At 37.4% G+C, this 18,597-nt stretch overlaps 2 protein-coding genes across 4 annotated transcripts; both read right to left on the bottom strand.

Moving 5' to 3' along the window:
- Nucleotides 1-87: 87 nt before the first annotated feature.
- On the bottom strand, nucleotides 88-8,147 carry cdc37 (cell division cycle 37 homolog (S. cerevisiae)). 3 transcript variants are annotated; one of them, XM_051386639.1, is made up of 8 exons: nucleotides 7,731-8,147; nucleotides 5,469-5,765; nucleotides 5,270-5,375; nucleotides 4,080-4,195; nucleotides 3,864-3,986; nucleotides 3,572-3,754; nucleotides 1,945-2,016; nucleotides 88-1,834 (listed from the first exon to the last, which is right to left on the bottom strand). In XM_051386639.1, exons 1-8 carry the CDS (start codon nucleotides 7,923-7,925, stop codon nucleotides 1,721-1,723), a joined length of 1,206 nt encoding a protein of 401 aa, XP_051242599.1. In that variant the 5' UTR covers nucleotides 7,926-8,147; the 3' UTR covers nucleotides 88-1,720. The 3 variants fall into 3 exon arrangements, with proteins under 3 accessions (XP_051242599.1, XP_051242600.1, XP_051242601.1); XM_051386640.1 differs by having other exon boundaries at nucleotides 7,809-8,146; XM_051386641.1 differs by having other exon boundaries at nucleotides 7,759-7,908.
- Nucleotides 8,148-9,990: 1,843 nt separating this feature from the next.
- LOC127355592 (vascular cell adhesion protein 1-like) lies at nucleotides 9,991-15,384 on the bottom strand. The gene is made up of 5 exons (XM_051386644.1): nucleotides 14,920-15,384; nucleotides 14,011-14,292; nucleotides 13,556-13,888; nucleotides 11,872-12,129; nucleotides 9,991-11,744 (listed from the first exon to the last, which is right to left on the bottom strand). The coding sequence occupies exons 1-5, from the start codon at nucleotides 14,996-14,998 to the stop codon at nucleotides 11,572-11,574; spliced, it is 1,125 nt and encodes a 374-aa protein (XP_051242604.1). The 5' UTR covers nucleotides 14,999-15,384; the 3' UTR covers nucleotides 9,991-11,571.
- Between the last annotated feature and the right edge of the window lie 3,213 nt (nucleotides 15,385-18,597).

The raw sequence follows: 18,597 nt of genomic DNA, 5'->3' as shown, positions 1-18,597 counted from the left end.
GAGAGAGAGAGATGGAGAGAGAAGTATGGCAGAAAATGAGTCAGGATTCACAGCAACTAGTGGAAAAGTTAATAAATCAAACACAAATAAATTAAGTCTGATTTATTGTACAAGTTCGAGCCAACAAAACAACTTAAAAACAGTCTCACAACTTCAAAAGGTAAACATGAAATAAAACTTATGCACACAAAAACACACATTGTGACAACTTTCATTACAAAGCAGCAACTATTTGACTCTTCAAACTCATCTTTACATCAGTGTTAGAGCTGAAACAATTCCCCTACTAACCGATTAAGATTTATTTATTTTGATATTCGATTAATCATTTAATTTTTCATGCAAATAACATTCTCTAGTTTCTGCCTCTCAAATATGTTACTGCTTTTCTGTTTTATATCACTGCAAACTTTCTTCTTAATCAGTAAATTAATCAAAATCAGTTGCAACTTAAAACACTTTATGCATCAATTTGTCATCATAGTTTACTTTGAGATGCCTGGAGTTCCTACTATCAAAATTACCAATATTGATATTTACCTGATTTTAATGTATCAGCTACATGTTTTACATGAACAGTTTCTAAATATTCTCAAATATGTATTTATGTATTTTATACTGCAATTTATTGTAACCTATCAGCTGACATATATATGCTTATCAGCCTCCCTCTAGTTCCCACCATGCCAAGGATACACCCTAAATACAACAGAAAATGTAATATAATACTTTTTCTAGTGAAATCAACACCTCTGACAGTCTCAACAAATACCAAACTTTATCAAAGTTCACCTAATTCATATTTATGTAGGACATTTGTAAGGTTTTTGTTATGTTGTCCACCAAATAGTAGCAACAACTATCAACTGGACACAAACTAGACTCTGAATGTTTGAATGTTGAGCAGAATTCTCCATTTAATTTAAAGCAAATCAATATCAGTTGATATTGATTATAAGTTACTCAGGCGGTGGACTTTAAATTTCACCAGCACAAACATAATAAGTGAAGTAACTTGATGGATCTGTGTTCACTATGCAGGGCTCTGAGGTCGTTTATAGGTTGTGTGCCCAAGCACACTACAGGTGGCGCTGTTGATCGCAGCAGGACAACAGAGATGCAGTTGGGCAGGCAGATAAGTTTGATCTGTAAATCCTGTAGTAAACCTTTTTTTTCTTTAGATGTTTTTGAGAGTAATAATTCAAAAGTGAGAGCCAATCAGAATCATATTTTGGCAACTGCCTCTCATCCAGTCTGTAGCTGTGTTACACAGATGGTTAGGTGACGTCCGTGGCACCTGTGCTGCTGTTTAGTACTTTTACAAGGTGTGTTAAAATAGCCGTTTTCTCAACTGATCTTTCAAGCTGCTGTCTTCACTCAAAAATGTGTGCAGAGAAGGAAGACCTATATCACACAGCAGCCAACTGTAATGACATACAACAATATGTACTCAGTAACTGTTGAGAGTATATTGAGAGTTTAAAACTGCAATCACCTTTCTTTCGTGATTAATACACAGGATTAAAATAGGTGATTTTATATCAAATCAGCTGATTGTAATGACATTTCTCATTATTAAATGAACTGATTGAGGCATAAAATAGATAGACTGTAAAAGTGCTTTTACATTATGGTTTAGTCCATATGCTCATAAAATATGTTTCACACTGTGAGTCAAAATGGAGAATCAGATCAACTGATGCCATTATACATTCTCCTATTAATCTTTTTCTGCATCTTCTTCATCTTCATCTTCATCATCATCTTTGTCTTCTTCGGAATCAGGGACCCACAGTCCAGAGTCAATACACATTCTAAGGTAGTATTTTCCTTCCTGTAGAAAGAAACAAACAGATATATTTAAGTGGGATTTTGTTGCAATCCTCGAGTTCCCATTAACTTACTTTTATTGATTATTTTAGGTTCAGTTACAAACACACTCACCTCAGGGTCCAGTTTGTTGATAGCTTCCTGCAGCATCTGAATGTTCTTCTCGTCAAAACTCTTCTGTAGGTCCTATGAAACAAAAGTGCCAGAGTTCTAATGTGGTACAGCGAACCTTACAGGTTTATTAACACTGAATCTGACTGAGCAAAGGAGAAATAAAAAACACCTTCACTGTCATTAAAACATCATGTCAGCATATGATCACTTTAACATGCACCATGGACAGCAGTGTCTATAATTTTAAATATTTCATTACATACGTCATATTAACTTTGGACTATTCAATAGATTTTTTTCCAAGAACTTTAAGCTCTTGTGAAAGCTCAAGGAAAGTAGATAATGCTATTTACCTTGCTCAGAGAGCTCATGCCTGACTGGTGGAGTCCATTCTGCTGAGCTGTGTATTGACTTCTCTGATTATCCGAAAGGCAACAACGTTCAAATCAATAAACTGCGCAAACACTGACTTCAAAATCTACAAACAACGCACTTTTCCCGCCCTTAAATATGTGAAAAAGCTCAGTCTCTCGCACAAATTAAAAAGTTATTTTTAAATAGCTCATGCCAGGAGCCATTTACAGGATGTGTGCCTAGAACATAATGTTGATAGTGGATTAAATAGACTGGCATGGATCTCAAATCCATTCTTCTGCTTAGTATAAACAACAGTCCATTACATCATGCACACTATAAAACAATACTGCAATAACATGGAGCCAAGTGGTTAATGCTAGATTGTTTGGGTTGATCCGCAGTATTGTCTTTTCTGGCTTGCAGCTTCAGCCTGTACAGCAAAACAAGGTGGTCATTGATGTGTTGTGTAAACGAGTTGAAATGGGAGACACACCAACAGGCCGGCTGTTTTCTCTCACAGCCTCCAGGGATGTGGAGGGGAAAACACCCTTTTTTTTTTAAGTTGCTGGCTACATTAAATCTCGCTGACCTGAATTCTTAGTGATCATACTTTACGTTGAGGGAGGGTTATTTATTGAAATAGCTTACATAATCATTCTGACAACAGAAAAAAAAAATATTATATTAGTGAATCGCTGTACTGAAACAGATAAGTTGTCACAAAGACAGCTGGGGAAGAAAAGTTGACTCCTAACCTGAATGACATCTGCTGTGGTTGTGAATACATCTAATGTCTTTAATACATCAATGACAAAACACCCAGGTATTAGTATGTAAATCCTATTTATGTTACAACTATTGACAACTACAGTGATTAGTAACACATATTCCTTTATCATAGAGGAAAACAATCACCAAACTCCTTTTAAAATCAGACAGTTTAATAGAGCTTGGATCAGGACAGCATGAAAGTCTTTGTAAATTGTTTGTGTCTCCTAGTAAATTAAGCATAAAAATGGAGGAACCAACATTTAGTTATCTCAAGTAGAGTCCAAAGTTCTTGTTTACCACCAGTGTGTTACTTTTCATTAATGTTACTCCATGTTGTTACTTTTCATCCTTCATCAGCCTTCATCAGTTTCCATGTTACCTACTTTTAAATGATTAATTATTATTATTATGATGTTTTATTTTAGTTCCACATGTAAACAAACAAAGTCTCCCTGAAATACTTTGTGTATGCTTACATATGTGTGTGTGAATGGTTTACCTTTGGCAAGGATTCGTAGACCTCTACAGGGTCTAAGCCGCCTGGGCCCAGTCTCTTCTGCCTCTCTTCTTCCTCTAGCTCTTTCATAGCGCTCTCCATACGAGTCTGCGCACAGCTGCGGATCCGCTCCTTCAGCAACTCCAGCTCACGGTCGAACGCGTCTTGGTACGGCTTGTCTGCAGTCTGACATGGAGCACAAAAAAAACACGTAATTGGCCACAAATAAACCAACAAAAATAACTTTCTACACAGAAAAAGATGCAGGAGAGCAAAAAAAACACACATTACAGACCTTGATCTTTGAAAAGAATTGTCTGAAGCAGCCTCTCGGGTCGACCTTAAGCGTCCGAGCCGAATCCAAGATGAACTGCATGACGATAGCCTGGTGGGCCACCTGCTCCATCAGTGCGTGTTTCTACGAGCACATGGAGAATTCACAAGCTTTACCTGGCAGAATTAGTTGGGTTCTTTTTTTTTAACCCATACAGACTTTTCTCACAGCACTCACCTCATCTATCTCAAAGTCAATACAGATGACAACAAGGTAATTAGCCGTCTCGTCGCACACCAGATGTGGATTGTCTGACAGATACTTCTGACTGTCGTCCCAGCGTCGCAACATACCTGGAAACACATTCAAATCCGGGCAGTCAAATATGTTTTGTGTTCAAGTTACTTAAGTCATTAGAAAGTTTCTTAGTGAGTGACAATAAAAATAGACGTAGCTATATACCCTTTTCGAGAATGGTGATTTTGTGTATTTTTTTAGGTTTACTAAAACTAGGGACTGAAAGTCAGGATGTCTCTTCTGCTGCTTTGAATCAGAGATTTCTTTTTTGTTTCTTAATCGGTCTCTTCTGAGTCTAGAGAGGTGGCACAAGGTAACAGCTGTCATCCCTTAAAAAAAAAAATGCCTGGCCACCACAGCTGCCACCCGAGTTTGGTGTCAAAAGAAATTCTGTCAAATTTAAAAATGTGTTAAAAAACTGAAACAAATGTAATGATCTGTTATGGCCACATTTTAGATTAAGATCAATGGAAAAATGTCTGAAGATCTGGAAATAAAACAATGTATTGATTTGTAATGCCACCTTTAAATATTCATATTCAATGCTTTGCCACAACAATATTTATTATTTATCTAGATCTGCCCCAATATGATGGATATTAATGGTGTGATATTAAATTGCTTTAGTACCTCTTTAAAACCTGTTTATTTGTAGCTAGTAGACTCACAAAGTCATGAACACCTCATTTGCGTTTCTCGTAATTATACTGAACAAAACACGACTTTACCATATGACACAAAAATAAACGAATACATTCTTGAACCCTGAGGTTTCCATTTTATACATATATGCTTGGGCTCAAAATGATAGACTATTCACTATACAGTGTCTAGTGTTTGATCCTACAGTATATAGTGGACTCAAGTATGAGTATGTACAATATATACATACTAACCAACTGCTACAGTAGCTACCATCATATGTATATTGAACAGTTGGGACAGATTAAAATAAAGAGGTTTTAACAACACTAATCCACCTAATGGGAAAAGTGAGTGTCTGTAGGGCCGAGCAGGGTCAGGGATACAAACAGAGCAGCAGGGAGAGGTACATTCGAAAGAAAGGGACAATGTGAGCAGGGAACAAATGACAACAAACATGCTCAGGTTTACATCACACTACAGCATACCAAAGTATTTGATTTCCTTTGCATATTTCATCACAAAGGCCGTATGCTTCTCCACCTTTTCCTCCTCCGTTTCCTCCGTTGAAACAGGCTTGACGTTGACTACACTCTAGAAAACAAGATAAAGAAAAACAGATAAATCAGGACACTGACAAGACGCGCTAAATCTAGCAAATCCTTTGACCTTGATGCCGTGCTTTACCTTGCTGAAGCCTTCTTTACTGATGTTGTCTACATTCCAGGGAAGTTTCTTTTCTTCCCAACGGTGCTCTTTGATCATTTTCTCAAACGACTTTTCATCCTTCTTCAGTTTTCTCACCTGGGCCTGGACTTTCTTCAGCTCGGCCTCTCTCTCTTCATCCTCCTCCTTCTCCTTTCTTCCTTCTTCCAGCTCCTTAAGTTGGCCCTGGGCTTCCTCTAATAGCCTCTTGCATTCAGCTAAGTTACTCTCCAGGTCTTCCCCTCTCTGCTGAAACTCAGCCATTCTCTCCAGCCGGGCCTGTTGTGGCAGGTTAGAGTGGATCAGAGTTAAGATATTTCTTTTTTTTTAAAAAGCAGAAAGATAAAGACACAGATAGTGGGAGCTGAGGAGAGGATGCACCACTGAAAGGAGGATCACATAGGGAGATTCTCAATAAGTTATATTAGAAGAAAACTTTATATTAAAATCAAATGATTGTATGACAGAAAGAATAAAACACATAAAAGAGATATAATTACCCAAGAGCTACATTTTGCAATGTTTGGACTATGATTTATTTATAAACATAACAAATCAGTGCCTGACGCAGGATAGAAGGATTTGGGGAACTATTAATCATACTTTTATGTCCGTTGGTTGGCAATGAATCATTAAAGGGGGCAGTTGGTTATCTTTTACTAAAGAAAAACATACGTGGCCACATTGCTGCATTCACTGGCTGATGATGATGAGCGATGATACAGAACCATAATGCTCCAGTGTACCAGCCCATGACATTTAACACATATCAGCCACTGGTGTTACATCAACATTCCCACATCTCGGTAGCGAGCTTTGATTCCCAACGTATCAGATTTGAGAAATACTGGAATGAATATAGACATGGGAGACTAGATATTTTACTTAATTAAATATACTACAAGGGGATTCCCATTTATGAAAAAAGGTGGTAGAAAAACTACGGCTTTTTTCCACAGGGGCGGCCACAGTCAACACACAATAAAAGGCTCCTTGTAGCTACTTTTACTCGTCATGTGACAGCTAGGCAGCTCCTTAGTTAGACAGAAGCCATACAAACTGAGCTCGCTTGACCAATAAAGTTAGCAAGGATGTCAAGTTAGGATGTCATGCCAACCACTGGGTTAGGAACCACAACCGCTGACAACAGTTCCCAAACAGACATCTTAAGGCGTCACAAGCCGATAAAGTGATGTGCAGTAACTATGTGAATGCTGTTAGTTCAAGAGACTAATACTTTACTTTTCACACGGATACCAATATTGATATTATTTTTCTACCTAAAATGTATAACAAACGTTTTGATATGGGTTGTTCAAGTTGGCCTGTCGTGACCTTGATGTGTACTGACAGGAGGAGTTGCCACATAAACTGTAACGGTGACTCAGTTACTCCCCTTTGAGATAATGTTGTCAGTGACATTCAGTGGAAAGCCCTGGAAAAGGCTAGTCAGGATATGTGCAATGTGGCTTATAAGCTCTGGAAAGAAGCTTATCATGTTTTTCAACTATTCTTCCAAAGGTCAAGACTGCGCTTTTTACACTCTACCTGAAAACAGAACTTTTTACTTGTCGGCCGATGTACAAACGCCATTCAAAATATATGTGTCATCTAAAATCAACAGGCCAATTTTATCACTTACATTGCACGTATATGTCACATACTGTATTTCGTCATCTGCTGCCTTAAATGTTGATGGCTGTCAGATATGGCCACAAAAAGAGCACTTAGTTGTCCTCTTAGTCCTCTTTCTCTCGATTTTACACCTTTTATGTTTTCATATAATGTATTCTGCCTTTTACATCTCCCTCTTTTTTATTTTCTTCTTCTTGTAAAAGCCCTGTATAACTTGTTTTTTTAAAAGGTCTTGCGCTACGGGGTCGCAAAGGCCTTCTTGATTTTAGGCTGGGCAAGAAAACTTAATAAATAATAAATAATCCGCATTTTGTTCATTTCTGTTAAGAAAACTAAATCAAACTTTTAAAGTGTAGGCTCTTATTTAAAGTCTATTCTTTGGAGCTATATTCACAGAGCCTTCACTCTCATTGAATATATTATTAAATATCCATAAAAGAGGTAATGTAGTCAGGAGTCATCAGTTTACACATTGATTAAAAAAAAAAGGGGGGGGGGTCCTTTAAGGGAACACGGTAGGGAACTAAACTGATTTAGCGTCACTGAATCTAACGGGTCACTGATTTCTCCGTAACACCTGTTGGCCGTCGTTGTCGGTCTGTTACTTACAAAATCACGTCTACAGGTAAAAACTAACCCAGGTATACGACTCCAAACTTCACGGCTACTACAAGTTTCACTGCTGACCCGGTGTCTCATTCTGAACAAGCTCGGCGTGTCGACGTACGGACAGACCACATCTTCATCGTCCGACACATAGACGTGATCCCAGACGCTGTAGTCGATGCCCGCTCCGGTGCTCATCTTCCGGCTGTGCCTGCTCTCCTCTCTCCTCTGTCCTCTCTCCTCTGTCCTCTCCTTGAGTTCTCAGTTTTTTTTACCCGCTACAGTAGAAAGAAACTGCGGGGTTGTTCAAACGAGACAGAAACTGGTAGTTTTCAATCCTCTTAGCGGAGGAGGCAGCCACAAGCCGTTTACTGAAATCCCCTTTCTAACGGCAGCTCTAACGGCAGCTCCGCGCGCCTGCAATCCTATCATCAAGAAGCGCGTGCCCGGGTGCTTTATTTTTATTTATTTATTTATTTGTTTATTTATTTATTTATTACACACAAACTAACTGTATTTTTTATTTATTTTTTAAAAATAGCAATATATGATAGTTGTGGATATATATTTTTTTATGCCTCATTCTTTACAACGAATGAATAATTTTGTTAAAATGTCTTTTGATATAAAGTATTTTAGTATTGGAAGGAGATTATTTATATAGCCTATATATAACATTTGTATTTGTGCTTTTTAACTACAAGTTTACTTTGAATTTTCTCAGTTATTATCATTATTATAAGCTTTTTACCTACTAATCACACTTGCTTTGGCAATGTAAACTTCTGTTTTCTGTGCCAATAAAGCCCCTTTTAAGTGAACTGAATTGAATTCAAACTTGAGAACCCAAAACATATGATTGACGAGATAGATCATTTGTTTCTGCTTGTACACAATATGTGGCATAATATAAACATACCTTTCCATCTAATTTCAGTTAGTCCTAGGTTGTTGATTTATTTTCATGTGTTTGTGTTAAAGGTCGTCTTCCTGTGCTGTGCTGTGTTTTGTCTATTATATGCTCATACTTTCCTTAAAGTTTAATAAAACAGCTGCAAAATGAGCAACTGCGTGTCTGATAAAAGCTGTAGAGGGGCTCCCTGATAGCTCACCTGACTGCGGCAGCAAACTGTAATCCAAAAAGAGAGGATAATGGGTGGTAAATAACACTGTATATTCAGTTTTTAATGGATTGTCACACTTTATCATACATATAATTCACTTTGTCATTATGTCAGTTTATTTGTCCCACTCTTTCACTATTCTGCCAGCCTGTATGTTGTTCTGAGCTTGTGAAGGCCTCCTAAGAGATTTTTAACTGAGTGTATATGCAAAGGACAACAAGGGTATGATTAAATCACATGTTTTATCACATACTTTCAGAAGTTTTCACTTACGCAATGGCAAGCATTAACCTGTGTCACCATAAGCACTGTGAACTGGAACTGGAGCTGTGTGACCGGTGACACTGAGCAAGAATCTCAGGATACAGGTGTTTCCTCTGGAAGTTTTTTAAGGTTTTCCCTTTAAGTTGTAGATTTTCTATCTTCATTAGTGTAGGAAACTAGAATGTGAAGGAGGGGCCTGCTTTAATTCAGGTCTCACTGGAATCAATTTACACCATGCATACAGTAATCCATCCATGGACTGACATTCTGTGTATCCTACAGGAACAGATAACAGTGCAGATAACATAATGTGGGGATGGGTGTAATCAAGTTATGACAGGGCTACTTCATCAATACTTTATCTGTTATTGATGATCCAATATGAAGTTTAACATGCCCCTCCTCTCCTCTGCTCTTCTCCAAGTTTCTTCCTGGAAGCGGATAGTTTTACAGGAAGGGAGGAAAAAGAACAGGAGTGCAACATTTCTAGGATATATTTAGTCTGCTCCACCCTTAACTAAATCTCTAGCCACAAGGATCAAAAAACTTCGGCAATCAAGCATCTCATAAACAGGAAATATATAATTACTTCCAGTTGCAACTACTTTTGGGGTTTATGGTAGGCTGCTATTTTGTCACGCTGTTGAGTGCGTGTCTGACAATTTTTAACTTGTGAGGCCAATCTGTGACTGTAATACTTTAAGTCACCATAATTAGGAAATACACAGCAGATAATGTACATGTAGCACATACTGGTTCATCAGTATCATGGGGTTTTAACAAAGTCTCCATTGCTTTACTGTTAAAGGAAAGTATGTTGTTTTACTTGTATTTGCAACTACTTTAAAATGCAATAAAGTATCAATGAAAAAGACTTCTTATGTAAATTATGTTATAATTTATTCACATTTCAAAAATAAACACAGTCAAAGTCCATACTTTCTAAAAGTTTCAGTGTGACATTCATTCTTATACACTTTTTGTACTGACTTCCTCTTTTTCATTTTCATTCAGCCAGCACATCAACACAGTGCGCGCACACACACACACACACACACACACACACACACACACACACACACACCAGTTCACACGTAGATGGACAAAATGTAACAAATACATACACACAGTAGCTGCTGCTCTATCAATAGCTGTGGGTTAACGAGGTGAGGCAGAAGCTTTCAATGGTTGAACACTTATCTCTTCTGAACACACTCATCTGTGAAGTTCAATGTGAGAATTTATATACAACACATGTCTAAATAAAGTAATTTTTTTCAGAATACAAAGAGAAAGAGAAACCGTAAAACAGCACGTTGGCCTAAAGAACATTAACACAACATGTTTCAGGACTAAATCAGCACTACATTATAGTTTTCACTTATTCACATGAATTTTGTTTCAAATTTCCTTAGCAAATGACAAAATATAAAATTGTTTCCTTTTTTATATAAATATATATATAAAATAGACAAATAGAATTATATCCCAGATAAAAATATCAAGTCTTACAAAAAGAAAAATAAAGTTTGCATCATTTATCGAAGTTTAAAGACTACGCAGAAATACAAAATTTATATAAATTCTGTTATAAAGCTTTGCTTATTAGAAACCTTTTCAGATATTTTCTGAATGATGATAATGTAGACTGCAGATGTTACAGTGGAGTAAATTGTCCTCTGTATTTCAATGTACATATCGATTAAGGGAAGTCTGACGAACAAGACATGAAAGCCCTTGAATCATCATTTCGAGTATAAGGTTGGTGATATTCTACATATTTCAATAACTAATTAACAATAACTCGATACAACTCGAGGCTACTTTACCAACCACGTAAAACTGCCTTAGGACTCCAGACCCTCACAGGCCCTGAAGACTGCAGGTGTCAGCATGGCAATTATTTCATAGTAATCTGATTCATTACACATAAACTGTACCACAAAAATACCATTACCAAACTGAAGTGGGCCCTAAGGTTTTTCCACCACTGCAAAACCATTAAAAACACATTGTGTGTCATCAATGTTCCTTAACTACGAAGGATCAAGGGCAGAGTAGTTCATCTTCTGTAGTACTGAAATAATCTGACTGTATACATCTCCCACTTAAACAGTATTACACGTCAATCTGTGGCCTCAAACCTTTTAGACACCATACTGTGTGTAGGTATGTGTTTTAAAGTTCAGATACAGAGACTTCTCGTTGTTTCTACAGCAGCTGGGTTTAGGGTAAATACAGCAGTTGAAACTTGACGTGACTGATATTATTCTGGGTCTTTTATGTCAATAGATAGCATCAGTAGAGATAACAGGAAATGAAGGAGAGAGAGATTCAACACAGTCTCAAAATAGAAATGTTGTTTAGTTGTCAAACTTGAGTCAGAGGGGAACCTCATTATTTCAACTCTTAGAGTTCAGACTGTCTGTACACAGTTCATGCGTATTCCCATAGACTCACTCTGTAATGGGCACGGCAGAGTGTCTTGCGTGAAGACGGAAAACGTCCTTCAGGTTGTACTGTCCCATTCTGTACTTTCTGTGGTAATGGATGTATAAGAGTACCATGATGATGACGATCACAGCAGCAATTATTACTCCCAGCACGATAAAGTATACAATGTAGCTGACTGCAGAGGGTTGGGAGAGGGGTATGGGTAAAAGAAAAAAGCAACATGAGAACCACATCAACAGTCAGTATGTACCTGCTTCCTGATGTCATATGTATTTATTCCCCTGAAAAAATTAAAAACTCACCGTTGACATTCACGTTGAACCTCACAGTGAAATCTCCCTCCTTGTTGGAGACATAGCAGATGTACAGTCCTTCGTCCTCAGAAGTTGTAGAGTTGATAATGAGAACGCTGTCGGTGTGGGGGGGCTGGCTGTTTGGTGGGCGCGTCCAGGAGTACGAGGGACTGGGGTTTCCCACCGCGGAGCAATCCAGTTTCAGAGAGTCTCCTTCTAAGACAGTGATCAGCTCTGGAGGTGATGACACCTGGAGCTGAGGCTTATCTGTATGATTGAGTGAGAAAGAAATACAACACGTCACTACAGTAAAACAACTGTGGGGATTATTATGAAATTTACACAGTTCATTCATTGATGCTCATATACAATACAGTGGAAAGTACCTAATTTCTGTCACTGACCGCCTATTGTATTTTACTTTCACTTTCTGCTACTATGTAATTCTACTCATTTCAGAGAAAAATATTGGACCTTTTAATCCACTAGTTACTTTGCAGATTGATGTTTTATATACAAAACATAAAAATAATTTTGCTGTATTAGATTATACAGGGTTGGGAGGGTTATTCTAAAAATGTAATCTGATAAAATTACTAATTAAAAAATGCAGTCAGTAACTTAAATCCAAAAATCAAAATGGAGTAACATAGAAACAAGTAACATAACTTGTTTACTTTCTGTTATTTTTGGATTACCTCCACACCACAGAGAAAACAGATATCAATAAGATGTGTACATACTGTGTAAGACAACAGGACAATGTAACCTTTTAAGGATAAAAAATGTTTCCTCCACTCAGTGTATTTTTAAACTTCAGTGAATTTAGGCAGTGGCCTACTACGAAAGCAGAACTTGTGATGTTGTTCCCTTTTCTGCTTTAAAGACAATATAATGGTCTAGTTTCCACTCAGAGACAGCATTTTTTTCCACTAGAGACCATGAGGAATCTGTGGTTGCTGTGGTATTGTGAGACTTGTGAAGAGCTGTAATACGTGTTCACTGCTCATGTGAATCCTTCTTTATTTTTAAGTGTGTTGTGAAATTGTAACCCTGCTAATAATCTCCATTCTTACTAAATGTAACTTTCATCTACTGAAGTCAAAGTAAAGTTTTTTTGGGGTATCCTGTTACATGTAATCCATTACTTCCCAAGCCTCATTACATACTGTAACTGGGAAAAGTTACAGTTAGGCTATATTACTCTCAGTGATAGGACGTCGGGTCTCCACTCCCTTCCAACTCACTTTCAGAGAGCTGTCTGGCACAGTTTTGGCACAGTTGGGATTTCATATTTAAATTAAATTTTGACCACATGATGGTGCTAGCTAACTTTTTATGGATCACCAAAGCTATTACAATGCATCCTGAGAGCATCCAATCAATCCATCCAGTAATATCCAGATATTCAGTGTGGACCAAAGTGATAGACGAACCAATCTATAGAGCCACTGACTGTTTCTGTAAGGACATCAATAAGCATATACAGTCAGCTTGTCTACAGGTGCTAAGTGGATCAAGTATGAATATGGATTAGCAATGGATCAGTCATGTGATCTATTGCTAATATAAAAATATTGATTAGAGAAGCTGTAAGTAACATATCAAAATACTATGTGATTGTAGCACAGCCAAAGAGGCCACAATAATAACCAAAGGTGTCAGAGTGGGTCAGTGTTGTTGCCAGACTCACAGTACACAGTAGCAGTGATGTTCTGTGACTTCACCACTGGAGGGGGCTGTGGTCCTTCTGGTCCCAGTTCTAGCTTGGCTTCACACCAGTACTGGAGTCCATCGTCGTATTTACTGGGGCTGATCTTTAAAGTGAAGATCTCAGTCACTGGTTTCTTCTCTGTAGTGTTGTTGGACTGTAGTTGACCCAGTACTGTCTGTCCTTTGTAGAAGGTCACAGTGAGGTTTTCAACAGGAGCAACGTCCTGTACCGTACACTGCAGACTGTACTGACGGCCCTCATACATCGGCCCAGTGTGATTAACAAAGCTGATGGACACATTATCTGGAGGCTCTGTGGAGACAAACAGAGAGACACACAGTAAGATTAAGGCTGGAAACAACTGCTTAACTTTAGATTAGAAATTATTAAACCATCATAGCAACAGTATTTCACTCAACACAAAGTTTACTTACTGTAGACAGTTACAGGCAGCGGGGTACAACACTGGTCAAATTCCTGATTAGGATCATTAATATACTTTTCATAGTAACACAAGAGAGGTAAATCCCATTCAGTCACACTGTCAGCCTGCCATGTAATTGTGGTTCCATTTTCTGTGTTTTCTCCCAGAGATTTTTCCAAACCAAATGCGGTTGTGCATTGCTCACAGACGGTGCACATGGTAGAGGATGGGTCACCAAACTTGACCACCAGTCTGGACGGACTGAATACGGGTTTTTCTGCACAGTTTTCATCTGTAAGACAATAAAAGGTTGTGATTTTAAAAAGCTTTGTGTAAAATTATCAATAAGCCATTAAAGCATCTAAAAGTCTCACACACAATGTCATTCAGGAAATCAAACTTATATTAGTGCTATATACTGTATCTTATAACAGTCTTTGTTTATGCATTATGTATTTATATTTTTTTAGAATATACTGGATATATGTTGCCAGACTGACTAAAATGGTCTGCCCTGCCTTGTATGCCTTACAATGTTCAGTATCCATACACTATAAATTAGTATATACACACACTATATATTAACATAGATTATAATACAATACTATACTATAGTGCACAATAACGAAAGAAAAACTTTTAAACAACAAATCATTCAAAATCAAAAGAACATATGAAAAGAGGAGAAATGAATTCAATCTGAAGCTTGTAACGGGAGCAAATTTCACCCTGACAAACAAGACAACATTAATCATAATAAAAACAAAACAAACCACTAATCTGAATTTGATATGATGTCTATGTAAAGCGCACCATGAATGATAAAAGTGATCATTTCTGCTCTATAACGGAGCATACACCGATATCAAAGGCGAACTAATGATGCCATTTCCGACCGCAGCACATAAAGAATACTTACCGCAACCATTGGCGTTCACATGGGAGTTGTTCAGGATGTTCAGCAAAGAAACAACCAAAAATATGTAACAGGTAGACATGTTTCCAGTCGGTCCGAGCAGCCTGGTAATGAACTGTTTGAGCCCGAGGGTACAGAGAGTCTGCGACTGAAATTAAAAGTAAAAACAACTCGCTCCAAAAAAGGTCCACTCCCTTTCAAAAGTCTCTGTGGAGGACTGGCTCTGAATGAGGTACTGCCGTGTTTCCAGTCAGGCTCATTATGAGAAAGAATAAGTGAAATTGAAACTTGTTAGATCACTGGGGCTTTTGGGAAATTCCGGTGCTGTCAGCAGAGGATGACTGATACTCATGACCCTGAGTCAACTATAATGACCCGCTGCATTAAAGGAACCACAGACAAAATCCACAAAAAAACAGACAGATAAAAAGCTTCATATATATCAGTCTACAAATCTCCACACGTAAACAGCAGTTCAAAGTGTAGCAGGACTACTTTAAAGGGGCGGGATCTTTGTGGAGGAATTCGTCAGGAAGCACAGTCTGCTTATCTCCTTTCCTAAGAACTCCCATTACTCATACTTCCAATTCCCTGACTGAGATTTGAGGAACTAATCACTTTTACTACATTAGATACATTTCTCCAATTTCCAAGTAATTTTTAAAATAAAAATTTCACTCTCCACTATGTAGTGAGAGCAGGAAGACAGGACTCCTTATCACAGGGCCAGTTATTTTGATGGCAGAGCGTGTCAGGAATAGAGCAGCAGAGTCACACTACTGGAACAGAAAAACATCAGTGAACTGAGGTCAACTCTGAGTAAACACCATCTGAACCTAACCCTTTGCCAGAACCACTTTCTAATAAACCACCGTTTATAAAGGGTTAATAACTTACTTATTAAGAGGTAATAAAGCATTTACTAGTTATTTATATGTTTTGATTTGTTTACAGATAAATCCAAGGTTAAGATGTTAGACAATTTGGGAAATACCTCAAAAGTGAAATTGAAAGCAGGGTCCCCTTTGCTAGCCTGGTGGGGATTTTATAGAATTTGTTTTCGCTCTTCTCACATAATTCCGAGTGTTAACGGAAATATTTGTATTTCACAAAATGTTGAACTGTTTTTTTCACAATAAGAGCGCCTCTAACATGGTCCGATGAGGAAAAAACAAAAGACAAACGTAAAACATATAACACTGAATTCAACAACATACGCTTAAAAACAAAACCACATTGGTGCAAATTAAAGTGGGAATAAGATTATCTGGGCTCTAACTCCATAGTTTCCAACCTTAAGGGACCCCTTTTCTATTACTGAGTTAACTGATAACACATATTTCATGAATATTTCACATTCTATTCAATGCATAATAATGACAGCAAAGAACAACTGATAAACTGTACAGTTTGTTTTAATAGTCTTCTTTTTTGACAAATGTAGTGTTGCCTTCTCCCTGACACTCACCCTATTGTTATCTTTAAAGTTTAGATCTTGAATAATAAGCTAAACTTTAACACAGCACATTTCTTTTACTCCCCTGGTTGGGAACCACTGGGTTAACAAAATCAACAAGCAGTCCCCTTACAAAACAAGTCAAAACTTAATTGTTAATCTCCATTATTTAATTACTCATTGTCCACATGAAGCTTGCCTCACCATGTTCTTGAAGAACTGGTTCTCTGGATAAAGTTTTGGCAGTCAAAAATGTAGTTGGAGCATGAGAAGGTGAGCTACAACAGTCTGACACATAACATAAACAGAGACAGGCTGAGCCAGGACATGGTTGTAAATATTTAACTCCTCAATAAGCTGCAAGTGTCTCCTTCTTCATAGATATCAGATACACCTCGCTGGTTAAAGTCAGTGCTAAACTTAATGTTTTATCTGCCTACACTCAAGAATAAATCAGGAGTTTTATGTCCACACAATGCCATTCCCCTACATTGTGAAACACCCTGAAAAAAACTAGCCAAAATAAAAATGTAGAAGTCATTGCTGTGTGTTAAGGAAGTTAACCTTGACATGACGTGAGGGAGATTTCAAAAGTTTGACGAAATCACCACTGTCTGACCATGACAGGAAATCAGCGTGTTCCTCAAATGAATGCATCAATAATTAACTTTAAAGTAATTCGTCATGTGACAGCTCTGTGAGAAGTGTCATAGTTATATTCACTGAGGTCATGCTGACTCTTACACAGAAACAGAGTTTAATTTGGTTCAGTTATCAGCCTGCTTCAGGTATCGAGTTTTCTTGTGTTCCAACTGAAACTACTACAGTACTATTCAGTTCTACGTGGTTGGATTATTCTCATTTTGTTGAGCATTGTACTTACCTGGGTGCCTCTTACCAGGTGACTTCACACTGCTACTTTCAGGAAGTTGTTATGCTGCTTTTGTACAGTCTCATTACTTTGTGCATCTTTTTAGATTGTTGTTTTGATATTTATAGTCATTTATTAATGTATTTAGTATAATTTCCACATCTAGTTTTAAAAGGTTACAGACTGAATGTTTTTAGTTTTGTGACTGACTCTTGATTTGGGTGGCGAGCTGCTAATCCTACAGGGATATATAAAGTTGTATTGTGTGTTTTTTGCCATACAGATGTTATATGTAATCTTTGAATTTACCTTTTATGTTTATTTTTTCTAATTCTTATTGTCACACTAAAGTCTTCCACACTGCATTTCACTTTATAAACTTTCTCATAGGTATGTATACTAACTGAATCTAACAAACATCTGCTTCCATACAACTCTATTCTAGAGAACAGGACACATAAGAAGTGGCGAGGTTTGTACAAGTTACAACCTGCCCACATTGTATTCTCCACTGGATTCACGTTCACATCAATGTCAGTGAAAAAAGACTTTATTCTAAAGTTTACATGATGTAAATGAGTTCAATATTGTCAAATTGCAAAAGACTGAAGGATAGAACCATGCCATGCATATAAGAATAAACAAAAACTAGGCTACATTATTAATGCACCCACTAAGGTTTAGTATGAATCTTTCAAGGATCCTATTTAAAGAAAACATAAATGAACACAGGATTTTCTCCTCTAAAAGAGTCTTTCTTACTAACAGGTCAACTTTCTCATAGGTACGTATACTAAGTGGCTCTAACAAACGTCTGCTTCCATACAACTCAGCTTTACTCAGAGGTAGGCTTATCAAACAGCTCCAGAACAATACATCCTGACCTGTTAGAAGGTCAGATATAAACACTGAATTAAGATACATAGCATGCACACATAGCTCAAAGGATGTAAACATTAAGCCATTAAATCAAATGGGATGAATCTTTTCAAAGAAACTGGCTCTCAAACTGGTGGCAGGATGGTCTCAATCAAAGGATTTGAAGCAACCACACCCAGCCTTATACAACCTCCTCTCCTAAGGTACAGGCGAGTCTCCTCATCTACTCCTGGTCTTTAACAGTCATATAATATTCAAACATACAGTAAGTGTCAATGTCACAATATAACACACTGACCTGTCATAATCAGATCATTTCTCATATAAAAATTATGCCACCCAGTGGTTGTCTGAATAAAGACACACTGTCATAAGTAGAAGATACCACATTTTCTGTTTGTCAATAGGAAGTAATGATGACAATAGGAAATGATTACTAATACTGTAAATTATATTGTATGTGAGGCAATGCCTA

The sequence above is a fragment of the Dicentrarchus labrax genome, unplaced genomic scaffold, assembly GCF_905237075.1.
Source record: "Dicentrarchus labrax unplaced genomic scaffold, dlabrax2021, whole genome shotgun sequence".
Classification (NCBI taxonomy): Eukaryota; Metazoa; Chordata; class Actinopteri; family Moronidae; genus Dicentrarchus; species Dicentrarchus labrax.
Note: the sequence above shows the minus strand (reverse complement) of the source record. Positions and strands in the feature narration are given on the sequence as shown.

Excerpts from the sequence above, each read along its gene's own strand:
- cdc37 (XM_051386639.1), bottom strand. The coding sequence starts at position 7,925 with ATGAGCACCGGAGCGGGCATCGACTACAGCGTCTGGGATCACGTCTAT. Across the intron at positions 3,755-3,863 it reads AATTCTTTTCAAAGATCAAG|ACTGCAGACAAGCCGTACCA; the intron begins GTCTGTAATGTG and ends GCTCCATGTCAG. Across the intron at positions 1,835-1,944 it reads TCAACAAACTGGACCCTGAG|GAAGGAAAATACTACCTTAG; the intron begins GTGAGTGTGTTT and ends TTCTTTCTACAG.
- LOC127355592 (XM_051386644.1), bottom strand. The coding sequence starts at position 14,998 with ATGTCTACCTGTTACATATTTTTGGTTGTTTCTTTGCTGAACATCCTG. Across the intron at positions 14,293-14,919 it reads TGTGAACGCCAATGGTTGCG|ATGAAAACTGTGCAGAAAAA; the intron begins GTAAGTATTCTT and ends ATTGTCTTACAG. Across the intron at positions 11,745-11,871 it reads GTTCAACGTGAATGTCAACG|TCAGCTACATTGTATACTTT; the intron begins GTGAGTTTTTAA and ends AACCCTCTGCAG.